Genomic DNA, 16,278 nt, shown 5'->3' with positions numbered 1-16,278 from the left:
GTATACTGAAGTTTATGCAAACCCAATTCCAGGCACAAAATCCTTTCAATCTCGTTGGAGAGAGGAAAGTCCTGAATTTACCTTCCTACAGACTGCATGATGTCCAACAGCAGAGGAGCAGCCAAGTCTGGACTGAGGTGAATGAAGGTTGAGAGCACAACTATGGCCAGGCCTAATGTTTCCTCATCATACTCTTCAAGAACAGCCCCACAGTCATGGCACCTGCAAGCAAATTTTATATCTTGATGTTAACAAATTTCAAACAAAGCATTACTATACATAGGTCTGTGTATAATTATATCTTTTAAAAGTAATATTACTTAGTACATTCTATTCCACATTTATTTAGAAAGACAATGTAATTGGGATCTTTCTATAATTAGTCCATAGTTTTCGAACATAATTAGAACTTCTCACTAGCTACACTGCCTGTTTCTTTAGTGACAAATGAGAGAAGGCCACAGGGCAGGCCTTGTTTTGGGTCCTGTCATTGGTAATTGTACTCCAGCTCCCTCACTGTATTGGACTGTAACAGTTTGCACTGTCCAAGAGGAGTCTGCAGCAGTCTGGCCCTCCACAATGTGAGCACAGCCAATTTGTGCAGCTTGGTCTAAGTCCCAGGCACCATGGACACAAACAATGACACTCACAGATGATGTTAAAGAGATGGAGCAATTTCACATTGCCCTTCCTGTCAGTCATGAATTATGAATAACAAATTTTACAATTAGAAAACAATGATCTGATTGGTTCCCACAGCAGTTACAGCTATTAAGAAATAAATGAAAAGACCTCTCAGGGGCACAGAACTTTAGATGTCAGGAAAGTCTCCTTTCCCAGGGCAGATTTGCTGCTGAGTCACTTATCCTCCCTGAAATGCTCAAAGACAACTGAAGAAGGTCTGAAAAGGCTCCAAAATGTCTAATTATAAAGGGGATGACAGATCTGGGAGAGATGAGACAGGCTTTCACAACCTATGAAAAAGGCAAACCAATGTGGGAAATCGGCTTATCTCAGCCCAGTAAGGAGGCTGCCTTAATTTGATCAATCTAATGACTCTAACAGATTGTGGGATTTCAACTTAATGGAATTGAACAGACAATCTTCTTGCCTTTTTTACTGAACATAAAGAAAATATGGCAACAAAGTCATGGAAGTCAAGCCCAGCTGGTCTGTATGGTAATAGGTAGTGCCTGAGCTTTGGTGAAATGGCCAAGGGAAGTGCCACAGACCAGACTAACTTGGGGATGCTTCACTTTGTCACACAATAAGGTCCTCTAGCAGTCACAGCCTGCACAATGGCCCTGTCTTTCTCCAGTGATCATCCTTGCATGTCTGTCTGTCCACGGGACTGAGCACACACAGGAACTTGTGGTTTCTCTTCCCAAGTTTTGAACAAATCAATGCATGGCTCCCTGCTGACTGCTTTAGTTCTCAATTAAATGAGTACAGTTCTGTTTAACATTCCCTTTACAGGCATTTTAACCAAACAATACAGGTTTGCAAAAGCTTTGAGGATCAGTGAGTATCAGCATTAAAAATGCTTTGTAGAATACATGTGATGACACATCAACAGCTACTGATTTCAACAGAAACGCAAAGGAATTTTTAAATGGAACTTGTTTTTTGGTTGGTTTTTTTTTTCCCCTCAGACAAAAGAGGTTTCTGATGGATCACAAGGAACCCTTGATTTAAAGTGAGATGGAAAGTGCTTCCCCTGACCTCTGTGGACACACAATAGCCTGAGTCATCATTTCACCTGGGCACAATCATCCAGGTCCTACTGAATTGAAAACACATCTTGCTAGCAGTGTTTAGAAAATGTTTGCCTTGGGGTAAAAAAAGACTTAGCATAGAGATAAATGAAAGAATGGATTCTGTATTTGCATCAAGTATATCTCTACTTTACTTGACATATTTAAAGTTCAGCTAGTTCTTTGAAAGGAGAGGGAAAAAAACCACTTACTTGTCAGTCATCAGAATGGGCTGGTCATCAGCAAATTCTTCTGGTGCAGGTACAAACATACTGACTATGCTGGGTGCTGACAGCAAACTAGATTTTGTAGCACCTTAAGGTAATTAGGGAAAGAATTTAAAAAATGAAAGAATCATCAAACAGAAATCCAAAATGTGTAATGAGCAGGCTTCTAAAGAATAGCCATAATGGCTTTATTATGCCTAGAAATAAGAAATAAATTGTGTCTATAAAAAGACATATAAGCACATTTCTTGTTTCTGCCAGATTATTCCAATTACCTAGAACTAGCATTTAAAAATGGATAAATCCTTGGGGAAAAAAGATAACATAAACCAAAAATTCCAGGAAATTGGATGCAATTGTTATCTACTAGATAGAGAAGATGATTCTACAGTTGCTATGAGACTGGACATCAGAAGATTTGCAATATTCCCCCAAACATTTTGGGAATTAACTTGCCATAGTTCTCAGTTACATGAAGAAGGAATTAAGTTCACTTGTCTCAACACCAGGTCATCAATCTATTCATACTATCCTAACAGAGCCACAGGAGATAAACCAGAAAAGGACAGAGAAAATAAATAATTCATAAGGAATTGAGAACATTGGAGGGTTGATCATTAGAAATGCTTTCCATTGAAACACTTCAAAATTATCTTTATCTTCCAAAGCTGAGTTTTTCAGCTGAGGGCACAGCCACTGTGATCATGCCAACATATGGGGCTCCCTTTGCCCTTGGCACTTTTTGTGCACCTAATTTCTGACAGATGCTTATTTTATTAGGAAAAGTCATGTATTACGGGAGATCCCAACTCTTGACTTCCCAAGTTCTGCTTTCCCAAATTACTGTTTAAATAATCCACTGCCAATTTTCTTTCAAAATTGCTTCAATCTGTAGATTCAGATTTAATGTCAACATTAGCCTGCTCTGGTAATATTTAACTATGGAAACAGGAGGAAGCTTCTCTATGCAAGACTTAGATGGAATTTGTTATAACAAAATCCTGGTTACTGCAGGAAAAGCAAATTTAACAACAGCTCTTAGGCAAAATAAGCTAAGAAGCTCCCACAATTTCTGAACTCAACATAAGTGGAGTGAAATGAGAATAAGGCAGATTTTAAATAACCATTTTATGAAGCATGAAGGAAACATTTCTTTCACATCCATAGTTCAGAACTTTATAATTGCTCCCGAAGGTTTTATTGGATACGAGCAGATACTTCAGGAAGGCTGGAATACTCCAGTAATGTAGAAAAACATCCAGAATGCAGAGGATAGGTATAGATCTCAGATGGATAAAGATCCATCTGCCATGACTTTCAAAGTTGCACTACCATATTCTCTAGATGTAAGCTCCACTGTAGCACACAAATGCTAAAAGCAGTCAGAATTCATGTTACAATGTCGGAATAAGACTTAACTACTCAAAAATGTCCTGTATTGTGCAGTGAACAGTAGGAAAAAAATATGATTAAGGCACAGAAAGTAGGTCACTGCCCCACAGCAGGGCTGTAAGGGAGTCTGGGTGTATTTCAGCTGTGAGGAAGGACAGTTTATACAGAAATGAGATTCAGACACTCTATACTTTTCTGCAGGACAGTTAAAGGTTTTAACAGCTGAACTGTACACAAACTTCGGCACCATTTTATATGAACCATGAAATCTTCCTGGCAGTCTCGGCAGAGGACCAGGTCAAACAGACACTGAACTAACCTCTGATTCTCAGTGGTGGTCCCTCCAAATCTGGGTTTAAGCAAACAGGGACATTGCACAGCCTCTTTCCATGCTGTATCTGCTCTGTGAATAAAGAAAAAACTTCAGTCTCCAGAACCACAAATCCAGCACTTGTCACCAGTCAACTGCACCACAAGTTTTAAACAGTTAAAACTGAGAAAGACAAATACAACTGCTATAGGGAAGAAAAAATAAGGAAAGAAAATAGCTAATTTTTTAAGCATAGAAAGGAAGGGCAAGAAAGAAAGGAAAAAGTCCATACAGGAAAAAGGACACAGACAACCTAATAATAAAGGCATTTTACACAAGAGTTGTTAAACAGGCAAGGAAGTGCTAGCCATAAAGATTCTACAAGATATGGAACATATGAGCCACAAAAAGAGAAAGAAACAAGTGTTTAGAAATGCCACTACCCTAAAATATATAGTTTGTACTGACAGAAGCCAGGCACAAAACATTTTGGTTTTTTTTTTACAGACAGCAAGCTTGGGAAAAGAGTAGTTTGAAATAAGAATGGAAGAGACACAAGACACCTACCCAAGGTAATAAAAACTAAATTAATAATGCATGCGTGGACCAAACACACATATTTAAGTGGGATGAGACTCCTTCCTAGTTGATATGCATGACTATAATGAGTCTTAAAATTGTGGGGTGGCATTGAAATGAGAAACAGTCACACTGAGCATTTGTCCTAAAAAAACCCAAAAACCAAAAAAACCCAAAAAAAGCCTGTCCAAATAAAAAGTTTACTTCGAAGCTAGTGGTTGAACAAGAGACTGAGAGATGCAAAGCTTTCCAGAAAAGAACATTTCATTTTGCCTCTCCATGCTTGAAGGCCTTTAGCTGAATTGAATATTGGAGGGAAAAGTCATAGATATTGTGAAGAAAGCTAACAGATTTGGAACAGGATTAAATAGACAGAGATTCTGAACAGTTTTGAATGTTGACCTGTTCATTTTGAACACAGGCTAAGTACTCCTTGCAGACCAAAGGCAGTAACTTTTAAATCTCTCAAACCCTGCCTAAGAGAACAGGTGATCCAGCTAAGTCTCTTCAATAAATAAACTTACCTGCTTTTAGAACAAAACCCCCATTCTTACCACTGGCAAATTCTGACCTTTATGATTTGAGGGTCTCATGCTGAGCATGCTATTAGCAGACTGGAATAGAAAGGATAATCCTGAACTATGCACCATATCTTTAGCCACTCTTCAGCTACACAGTTTAGCTTGATGGAACTTGATGCTGAAGACTAAATTAACCAAAAAATTTCAAATCAGCTGTGCAAGGCTGATGGTAACACATTCATTCAGCATGCTAAGTTCCATATAGTATTTTAAGCATTCCTTTCTCTAGATGCATCTGCTGATAAACTCCTGAGAAGCACAATTTTTTAATGTCGCCAACATCAAAATGGGCACTAAAATATCTTGCATTTTTGATAAACCAGAATGAATTTATTGTTTAGTGACATCTGCTATGAATTTGGAATAACTGAAAGTGTTTTACAGAGGAAAACAAAAATCAAATGAAATGAGTATTACATGCTTAATTCAGTTTTCACTGATTTGCATTCGTCTTAAAAGGAGAAAAAGCAGTGAGTAAACAGAAACTTGAGGTGTTCAGCATGAGTTGGTGAAAACTTCTTTAAAGTGAAACAAAACTGGCTGGTAGCAGGCACAACTCTGTGGTGTACCAACAGCGTAGTAAACACACATACAAATAAATTATTCCATGCACCAGGGATGAAATCCTATACCTAATGAATTCAACTGTGATTATCCCATTTCTTTCAATGAGACCAGGAAATAATCTGAGTAATATGCACAATTAAAGGGACAACACTGTACCAGAGGGTCTACCTCCCAAATGTGTAACTATTCCAACTCTTACTAGGTGATAATCTTGTCTAGTCTATAAAGATTCACTTTAGACTGATACTGATCACTTATCTGCAATGGTAGAAATACTCCCTTTTTTTTAAGTGGATTGTTACACAGTATTTGATTTAGGAAATAGAAATAAAGAACAATAAATGCAGCTCACCAGTATCCCAAGTGCTGATATTGTGGGGAGCACTAGACTGGTGTTCCAGCTGCCTCTTCATTAGCTGGTTCATTGTCAGAGCTCCCAAAGAGCCTCTTTTCATTTGTCTGAACTGAGCTGCAAGTCAGAAATGCAAAAGGATTTCAGGAGCTCAGACAACATTTAGAACTACACTCATTTCCTGATCTTACAAGCCAGCACAATATAAATACTGAAATGACAATGATGGCTGGCTCTAAGGACCTTGCTCAATTCAATATGCACCTTTCATACAGCTACACAGAGTACAATTCTGGTCCCACTGCCATCAGTCAGAAGAGACTTGGGTTCACTGTGTCAACTGTCAGTGCCTTTTTGCCTTCAAATATTATGAAATCTAATCAAAAGGCTTGGTATCTGGGAAGAGCTAAGATACTATCCCAAAACTCCCATGCTGAGAGGCAATAAATGAACATTCGAATCTCACTCACATGCATCATACCAAGGAAGGAAACTCAGTCTCCTCCCAGCAAAGCACGGAGGACTGCTGTGTCCATGCTGACCCTAGGAAAACAAATTCACTGACACTATGTACCAGCAGCATCCTTCATGGGAGGCACGCCCTGAACTTGCCTCCTACAGCCCCACCCCTCAGGCAGAACACCTGCATGCTCTGCTGAAGTGTGAAGCCAGCAGCCTTTGAAGCTGAGACCCTTCCATAACTTCACTGCCATTTATCTTCATTAGATAGAGAGCTATCAAGCAACAGACATTCCATTTTTATTCATCCAACAATTTCCTTCATTAAAAAGATTGATTTATGAGATATGTGTCACTCAAAGTAAAACCATAAGGGAGACTTAGGACTTGTGGCTCATATCAACATGGTGCTCAGGAACATGACTTAGTGATGGACTGGCAGTGTTAGGTTGGACTCCAGGATCTTAAAGCTCATTTCCAACTTAAATGATTCTACATATTTTCTCTAATTACATTGAGGAAGAAAGAGATCATAGACAACTTCTGGCTTTCTCACCTTTTTCTCCATTCATAAAAAAAACTTCAAATAGAACAAGCATAATACATTCACTTGGACAACTGAGCCTGAGCAGTATACTTCCACCACTGAAACTAAAATCATTGCTCACTGTATGAAGACAGAGTTTTAAGGCCCTGCTTGAACAAGGCCTGTGAAACTGCTGACACAAGTACCCAGGAAAGCTTTTAAATGTTGCCTTAAGAATAGCTTAAAGTTTTTCCTCAAAAGGCCCTTAGAGCAAGGGCAATGAAGTAAAATCTTCTCTGAAGAATCATTTTCATCCATTGAACTACATTCAACATCATTAAAAAGACCACTATCAGGTAGTTCCATTCTAAAATTCTGAACAGTAACCATCTAAGCTGTGAAATTAGACACAGCATTTCACATTATTAACTGTGATAAAGAAAGTACAGATAAGGGATAAACTGCAACTTTCAGAAAGTCAAGAAGGGTTGAGTGCCTTCTCCTAAACTTGCTCTACTCATTTTCTATCAAAGAGTTTAAAATTCAGAGTTAGCAGAATACTCCCTCAAAAACAAAACAAAACAAATACAGGCCTTGAGGAACAACAACCAAAATGAATACTTCAGTGAAAATCTGCACTGAAATTATTTTATTAGATGAAATATTTATGTTTTTACTCATTACATCCTTTCCAGTTATATAATTCTGAAGTGCATTTAAACTCCATTTTTTAACTGAACCCGTAGAACTGAACCAGACCAAAAGACCATTCTATGCTTCACTTTTAAGAGCTATATTGCAGTTGCCTTTCACAGCAAATTAAGAGAAAAATAGAATTTCCATCATTTCTAGGGCAATGATTTTAAATAGATGCTTTATCACTTTATCAAGCAGAGAATTTCCTGATAAAAGAACAGCAATTAATGTTAGAAAACTGACAAGACTGCTTGGAGTGCAGATGACTGTCAAAATAGAAAAAATTATCTCTTTGAATTTTCTCTAGCAGCTTTTTGCGATTGCAATTAAATTTTTTTCATTAATATATCACATAATCAGGCTATTGTTGAGCAGGTTTGGATTTCCAGGATTATTTACCTGATTTCTCAATGACAGCAGTGACTTCAAATAATTATAAGTTACAGGGGGAAAAAAAAAAAAAAACAACAAAACCCACCCAAAATACAAAACACCAAAGAAATACCAAAAATAACCAAAACAAAACCCAAAAAATGTCAGAGTTGCCAGCCTTTGAACAGTGCTGGATCTAGGATGATTGCTGTGGACCAGCATGTGACTTTTCATGCCTGTGACTGACTAGTGGCAAAGGGAGCTGCGCTGGTTTCAGCTGGGGTAGAGTTAAATTTCAACACTGTGGCTGCTACAGGGCTGTGTTTTGGATTTGTGCTGAAGACAGAGTTGATAATGAAGAGATGTTTTTGTTATTGCTGAGCAGGGTTTATACAAATACAAGGCCTTTTCTGCTTTCCATGCTGCCACACTGGGGGTGCATGGAAGGCTGGGAGGAGACACAGCCAGGACAAGTGACCCAAACTAACCAAAGGGATATTCCAGACTATATGGCATCATGGTCAGTATATAAAATGGGTGAAAGAAGGAGGAAGGCAGGACATGTTTGGGATGACAGATTTCATCTTCCCAAGTCACCGTTACTTGTCATGGGGCTCTACTCTTGTGGAGATGGCTGAACACCTGCCTGCCCATGGGAGGCAGTGAATAAATTCCATTTTTTGCTCTGTCTGCATGCACAGGTTTTGCTTTCCCTATTAAAGTGTCTTTATCTCCACCCATGAGTTTTCTAGGTTTTACCCTTCTCATTCTCTCCCCTGTCCTGCTGGTAGGAGCGAGAGCAAGCGGCTGCCTGGGGCTTGGATGCTGGCTGGGGTTAGACCATCACAGGGGGGATGTTCTCCTCTATCAGATTTTCTGCAAGAAACCTAACAAGCTCATTAAAAGATGAGTAACCTTCATACAGTGGCTGGCAACATTTTTCATTTGTTATCTACTGATCTGGTCAATCCTGTAGAATTCTCTACTCAAAGAGAGAAGTCCAAAGGCAAAATCCTCCCATTGCAATGATGTATGCTTTGTGTGGCCAGGTTATATTACCTATTTGTGTCACAGAACTGCCTTGTGCTCACAGGCCTGACCAGGGCCTACAATGCAAAGCACTGTAAAGATACATAGAAGAAGATTAGAATCATTTCAGCCTAAACGTACAAGAGACGCAATGGAAGAATTCATATCCCTTCTTCCAGCTGGAAACTAAGGCAAGTTTCCAGAAAGAGTAAAGAAATATTTACATAGGAATGCAGGCTCAACATCATATAGGTACTATTCCCAGTTTCCTATGTTGGAATTTAGGAACCACTAGCACTGGGCTAAAAGCAAGAGAGACAGGTCTTAACTGGACCCTCTTCAGCTGCTTTAGTAAGTGACATCTGTATCATTAGGTGGCCAACAAATGTACTCTATGAGATGCCCATGACCTAAGATGCTTGTTGGAAAACTGGGGAGGTACACAACTAGCATGTCTAAAATAACATTCTTCCTTTAACAAGCCAGACACCCCTTCCAATCAAATCAGCAGACTATGAATTTCCAAAACTAAAATTTAATATTGCTATAGCAATCTGAAATTGAAGTTCAGCAAGACAGTTGAGCTGACCTAGCAATTCACTGGTATCAGTGGAAGTCATTTCCCCTCCCTTTTTTACTAGCCACAGCTCTGCCCCACTGGCCTTCAGATGTGTCACCTAGATGGACACACCATTCTGAATTTTGTTAAGTGTTCCAAGGTACCTCCACCTTAACATCTTATCTGTATATGCTCTGTTAAGCCATTTGTCTTGTCTACTTCAAACAACAGAGGTCACTTCCAATTGAAATGGTTATGGGAATCCCAGACAAAGAGTTACCACATTTCAGCAAGCAGTTGAGGAAAGGGCATTCAAGGCATTTCACAAAAATTGCAAGAGATTTTAATTTCCTATGATACAGCAAAAAATGTACCAAAGGCCATAGTAACAGCCCTGTGGACTCTCATCTTCTGCTTCTGTGCACTGACAGTTGACAATGCCTTCTCAGGGGAAAATAAACATCCAGCTTTAGTGAATTACTGCTTTTAGCTGCTACCTACTTTAATTCAAGAAAACCACATTTGTCAAACTTGATATGTCTCAAGAGAACATCTTTAGCTACGACCTGTTAAAATGCTTCTGACCATCAGAGATTTAAAAGTTCTAATGATATGCAAAACAGCTGTACTTTGAAGAATCAAGGGAACTCAGAGGAAGGAATTTACCATACATGCTGTGCATCTGATGCACAACACAGTAACTTTGGTTTTAATCCTCAAACCAGAGGTAAACTTACTTGATATAGAAGAGTGACTACTTGTCTCTGGAACACCTGCTTCAAGGGTTGGTGCAGATGACGATTCTCTTGGCATTTCCAGTGTTGAAAGTCCTTTGGCAGCAGGATCTGCATGTGAAAATTGTGCTTAAACTCTCAGCATTTAAAATCAACAAAGTTTTTAATCTTCCTTCTCCCTAGATGTCCTGTTCGCATGATTTCAGTCATCCATTCACCATCTGGCATTCCCAGCAATCTTAAAAGGAATTCAGTGTGTGTGTCATAATAATTTTTATAGGGGCACAGGGATCTATTTCTTACAAACACTTTTTGAAGGAGATTTCTGCCTATGCTCTTTAGAGCTCACGACTAATAAATGCACATAGTTTGATATTGATCCCATTCAAGTGATTATTGGAACCATCAACATGGAAATAAGAGAGACACCACTGAGACAAAGCTAGTTTAAGTGACAGCTTAGCATCTTTCAAAACCCTTAACTCCAACATGTCATCAGTTTTCATTCAAGAGGCTGTTGACCTAGCATCTGATCCTGAAGATTCACAGCTTAAAATTCTGCATTACAAAGGTTCCACGTGGTGTTTCAGAACTGGAATAGCCCTTCCAAGCAGTTTCAAGGGTGACAGTGTTCATTACTGCATAAAAACTGGCCCTTTTTAATAGGCACTGAGTCTAATTGCACAATTCTTTCAAAGTCACACTTCTGTACATGAAAGGCTCAAAAGCACTCAGCTCTCTTTAAATTTTATAAAGCCCCAGTAGTTCTTCAGCTTATTAGAACCATAAATGGGACAACAGGCCTGAAACATAAAGGGAACAGTGTTAACTACGATTACACGGAACAATTTCACCTTGTAGAAGTGGAATATCCTAAGAAGAATTTATACTGTGATTCCCTCTGTGATTTCCCCGACTTAGGAAAAAAGTGAGGTCAGGAATGCATAAATATTTCCCCTTACTTCAACAGCAACAAGGAACTGAGGCCTGAAGGACTCTATCCTTTTTCATTAATATTTAAAAAAAAAAACACAGTAAAATTCTAGTTACTGAAAAATCCTAGGAAAAAATAGCCAAGAAATTAAAGGCAGCAGCATACAATTTTTCAAACTGTTTGATAGATCCACTTGGAATCTCAGGAAAAGCTAAAGCTCACTTTCTCTCCACTGGGCAACTTAGTAACAACACTTTGCATTGAAATCACCTGAAAAAAACACTTAGGGTACGCAGAAGATTGCCCATCTTTGAATTTTAAATCTTTAACAAACACAGACCAAGAAAACTTTGTGGATACCCAGTACAAAGAAGGCTACAAACAGGTTTTAGTGTATGAAAACAAAATATATGTGTATGTCTATGTCTAATGCTCAGCCTTACACTTTGTGATCCATTCTGCTTTCCACTGCCTTATGCTGGCAAAAGAAATAAGGGCCAAAAATCACTACACCAAAAGAGAACCAGTGTAGCATGGACTAGATTAGGAGGATAAAAGGCACAGAAGTATGACCATTTTTTTGACTCCCAGCATAAAGAGGACATAAAGGGAGTTTCATTCCCTTACTCGGCTATCAGAATGAGTATTTTTGTCACAGAGCTCCACTTCCTTTTCAAATGGGTCCTTTACACATCCCTCATACCTGAATGAGTAGCACATTCCTTGTGAGAAACTAACACCTGAAAGCACTCAGCTAGCACATCAGATGCTATAAATACCCACGTCTCACCATAAATATACACATCTCCTTATAGAGGTCTGTTACTAAAACCTTCACCCAAAAATAAGCCTTTGACTGGGTGAGTGAGCTCACCTGCCTCCTTCTGCTCTCCCAGCTTGTCAAGGATGTTAAAGGAAATGTCCAGGTATTCTCTCTGAATAGCACTCACAGCAATCTTCCTCTGCTTCCTCTGGCGAGGAACAATCTGAATCTTAAATTCTGACTCCTCAGTCTCCCCTTCTTGTTTCTGCTCTGTGTTTTGTTCGGTGTCAGACTCTGTATTGGTATCAAGTTTATCACTTTCTGTTTGCTTTTCAGAATCTTCAGGGACTTTAATAAGGACTGTCTTTACGTTTGGGCTTGGAATTGTTCCACTAGGTTTAATTTCCTCCACACTGAGCTCAGAGTTATCATCAAGGGACATTTCTGGAAGGGCAGATGATTTCTGCAGCAGATCCCTTTTCTGTTTCAGAGTTAGTGAGTTTCCAGAGGACACGTCCTGAAATTCTTCTGGCTTAACTAACTCTGAAGAGTCCTTCTGATCTTTGTGAGAAATGGAAATAACCTCCTCTACTCCCGCTGAAGCACTGTTGCTTGTATCCTTAGAACTAAAATCTTTGGAGCAATCTTCAATGCTGAACTGCACCAGCGGAGTTGTGCTGAGGCTGAGTGCAGACACATTGATAGGAGTTGAAGGAGATGAAACAGCAGTTTTGCCAGAGACCTCATCATTCAGCGGGTTTGTTGCTTCTTCTTCTTCATCACTCTCCACTATCCTAAGGGGAGGAAGTGGTTCAAAGACTAGAGAGTCACTGTCTGAAGTGGAGAGCACCGAATGTTTTTCAGGACCCGATGTTGAATCAGAGGACAAATCTATCAGATCTAAATCTTCCTTGGGATCAGCAGCTTTTACTGGGGAGTCCACTTTCACTTCATAGGTTTCCATGCAGTTTAGCCTAACCTCTGGGATGACAGGTCTTTTGGTTTCCTGGAAACTCTCTGTATGAGGAAGACTTTCTTGTGTGTCTATGTTTTCAGCTTTAGTAGAAGAATTCTGCCGAGAGCGCCCGTAGTCGCTGTGCCTGTGTGTGGCGTAAGCAGCAGGGACAGGAGGCTTTTCTAAGTCACAGCGGTCTATGCAGGACTTCCTGCGGTGTTCGTCTAACGAGAACAGCAGGGAGTCTGCGTTCCCTATATCAAGAGATTTTTGTTTTAGAGAGCGCAGTTTTTTTTTCTGAATGCTTTCTTCTCTCACACAGCGTAGAATACTGTCTTGCAAGGCCCCCGTCTCTCTATATTCAGCCAGCTCTATTTCACCTGATCAAAACAGAAAAAGCTAATACTACCTCAGTTGGAGACTTTTGGCAGATACCTTCATCTTTATATCACAATTCAACATGACTGACATTTTAAATACAAACCCAGTATTAGTCAAAGTTGCCTATATTTTGTTTTAACGGCAGAACCAAAGTACATGGATTTTTACAACAAATAATAACAAAAACCTGCTATTTGGGTAGTAGAGTTTACCTAAATGCTGTCCAAAGTCTATTCATCCTGGACAGATGTACATGAAGATAGACTGTTTAACCTTGTGCATTGAAAGGAGGTGTCATAGGCATGTAATTTCCACAGATAATTGGGATGGCTGCATGTAGTACACCTATTATTTACTGCATCAGAACAGCCTTAAAATGGATGCTTCTGAGTCAAGAAGCAAGGGTAGTATTGGCAGTGAGGATATTGCAGCGCAAGCCTGAGATCAGAGAATTTTCCCCTGGTGATTCTAGAGCCCAGCAGGGTCCATCAGCTATCAGAGCACCCAGTCCTCCCTCCTGCTGGAGAGGAGGGCAGTGAGCACAGCTGCACCTGCTGGCGCTGCCACTGCACTGGTACTTTGCTGAGTGAACACACTCACTGAGAACATTTTCAAATATTATCACCATTGCTGTTATTATGAATTATATATTTTCACATAAAATAGGATAATCCTAATCATTAATATCCACGTATTTCAAAATACTCCACATACAAATCACCGTGCAGAAAAAAACAGTGGTAGAAGTTTAAGTGTTCACTCTAGTCGGAATCACTTCCTCTCCCTCTGCAAACACTTAAAATGAAAAAAAAAAGCAGGCAGGTGTGTGGTAGTGAAAATCTCTTCAACTTTTTTCAGGCTATTGATTCCAGACACATAAATTTGAAATAAAATTTTTGAAATTTGATTTTGAAAACCTACTTTTTGGAAACTCCATTTTTGCCAATGGAAAAAAAAATACACTTGCAGCTGCAAAAACAAATTTGCTTACTTTAGAGTCACACCTTATCAACAAAATCAATTTCTGGGAAAAAAAATAATTTAGGTAAAAAGTCTTCAGCCCAAACATTGAAAAAAAATTTTAAAAATCCTCTTTTTTTTTTTTTTAATTCAGAAGAGCTTAATGTTTCAAAAACAATTGCTGATTTTAGGTATTTTTACTCTGGAGTGCCTACTTTGAGATTCCTGAAAGATAACTCATTCAGGGAAATGTGTGTTCTTCAGAGTAAGACAGAGCAGTTACATTAAAATTAGGCAGTGCAACAAACTCTACAAAGAAAGTTGATAGCTTGAAACTAAGAGTAGGAAATTGTATTTCTGCATGAGTTTATACCAACAAAACAATTCATACTTCTCTGAGCATTCATCTCAACTGGTTGATATTTCACCATTTTGCTGCCACCAATTCTTTTCAGTCTTGCAAAGAAAGTTTGAGACTCTTTATTGCAAGGTCCAGTTGGTGTATCATGAATATCAGATTCATCAAAAACACTGTCTTCCTCTGCTGGAGAAAGGAAAAACATTATTGCTCTTAAGAGAATGCCATTTCTTGAATGAAAAGCTGTCCATGTAACAAAACATCAGCTAGTGTCAGCTGAATTGAAAAATGAACTTTGCTAGAAAATTTGTATCCCAGGTTTAACTTTGTCATTCTTATTACATCTTAAGTTAAGGTCTGAGAGAAATGAAAAATGGGTTACAGTGCAACAAAAGCATAACAAAGCTTTCACCATTCTAAGTTGATCTTCTCTACCAATAATACATATAATACATATAATAATACAGATTCTTTAGATGGAAGAAATACACTAGATTGGGACACTGACTTGAGTAAACAACTTCTGTAGTGTTCAGTGAGAAACGGTAAATTGAAGAAGATGGAAATTAGTGAAAGAACAACAAGGTAAGGAATAAAGCAGCAAAATAAAGTGAAAAAGGAAGAAATAGATAATCTTGGGAAGCTGATAATGGTAAGAGTAATAAAATAAGACCTAAGAGTATGAATTATGAAATTACTGATCTAAGTAGTAATAATGAAACATTATGCCCTGATCTGAGACCAGCCAGATGAAAATGGCAAAGAGAAAGAAAGATCCAAAGCTATTTATCCATCCAAAAAAATGCCATATCATCTATATGAAATGGCTATTAAAAAACAAAACAGAAATAAATTTTTTTTTAAAATCTCTATCATGTGGAATCATTCCGTAATTCTACGGAATTAGACAGATACGGAATGATTCATCCGTAATTCTACGGAGTGATTCATCTCCAAGGAAATAAAAAACACCACTGGGACAATAAAAAAAACCAGAGCACTCAAAATAAAAACAAAGTTGGCCTTGTTTATTGTAGCAAGCAAATACGGAGAGCAAACGCATTTGGTGTCTGGGAGTGAAGGGGCAAGTGAGTCAGAGAGCTAGAATGGACAAAAACTGAAGACTTAAATGAGACATAAATATCTTCATAGTTCTGAAATAGCTGGAAGGTGCTAGTACATATGAAGCTATGAAACTGCCACCTAAAGGCATCAGGGACAAGATATCTAATTGAAATGATGAATCCAGAAAAATCAATCAAAGTTGATAGTAAGAATTTCTACAGCAACTGGCTTTAATAAATTAGAAGATCACTTTCAGTGTCATGTCCTATGTGTAACTTCTTCATCCCCTTACCAACAAATGCTTCTTGTCACAAGATTCAGCATCAGTTTCACAGCAGTCTATACATTTGATCCCCACAACAAAGTTTGGCACAAAAATAAGGAAAAAAAGTTCAGTAGTGGGGAAATCCATCGTTAGCACAGGAATTCTGCCTGACAACAAAATCCTCATCTGTTCACTATCTAAACACCACCTCTGATGATGACAGCAACACACACACATACTACCTGACCAGTGATTAAACAAGTCTTTTTAGAAAAGGTGGGAAAGGCTTCAACTTTCCAAGTCCCCATGGAATTACATTGGCTGCTTTTTGCAGGTGAAAAAAAACTTTTCTACATCCTCCTTTTTCTGCAGCCCTTCCACAAAGGAGGAGAACAAGCCCAGTTGTTAAGTCAGTATTTACAGAGTAAAATTTGCCCATTTATGGTCCTTTACCTCTGTG

General features: G+C 38.7%; 1 protein-coding gene across 8 annotated transcripts in view; it reads right to left on the bottom strand.

The window, feature by feature from the left end:
- UNC79 (unc-79 homolog, NALCN channel complex subunit) overlaps nt 1-16,278 on the bottom strand; it is a 106,815-nt gene that overhangs the window by 35,288 nt on the left and 55,249 nt on the right. For 5 of the 8 annotated variants that reach the window (XR_005257110.1, XM_038138599.1, XM_038138605.1 and 2 more), the window contains 7 exons: nt 14,522-14,674; nt 11,946-13,169; nt 10,141-10,248; nt 5,763-5,879; nt 3,693-3,776; nt 1,967-2,069; nt 82-222 (listed from right to left, as the gene is read on the bottom strand). Coding sequence is in view for 7 of the 8 variants with exons in the window: in XM_038138599.1 (XP_037994527.1) it covers nt 82-222; nt 1,967-2,069; nt 3,693-3,776; nt 5,763-5,879; nt 10,141-10,248; nt 11,946-13,169; nt 14,522-14,674 (1,930 nt within the window). In the remaining variant the exon portion in view is untranslated. The remainder of the gene's footprint in view (nt 1-81; nt 223-1,966; nt 2,070-3,692; nt 3,777-5,762; nt 5,880-10,140; nt 10,249-11,945; nt 13,170-14,521; nt 14,675-16,278) is intronic. The other 3 variants (XM_038138603.1, XM_038138601.1, XM_038138602.1) reach the window with 3 other exon arrangements.

Source organism: Motacilla alba, chromosome 5 (genome assembly GCF_015832195.1).
Source record: "Motacilla alba alba isolate MOTALB_02 chromosome 5, Motacilla_alba_V1.0_pri, whole genome shotgun sequence".
NCBI lineage: Eukaryota > Metazoa > Chordata > Aves > Passeriformes > Motacillidae > Motacilla > Motacilla alba.
Note: the sequence above shows the minus strand (reverse complement) of the source record. Positions and strands in the feature narration are given on the sequence as shown.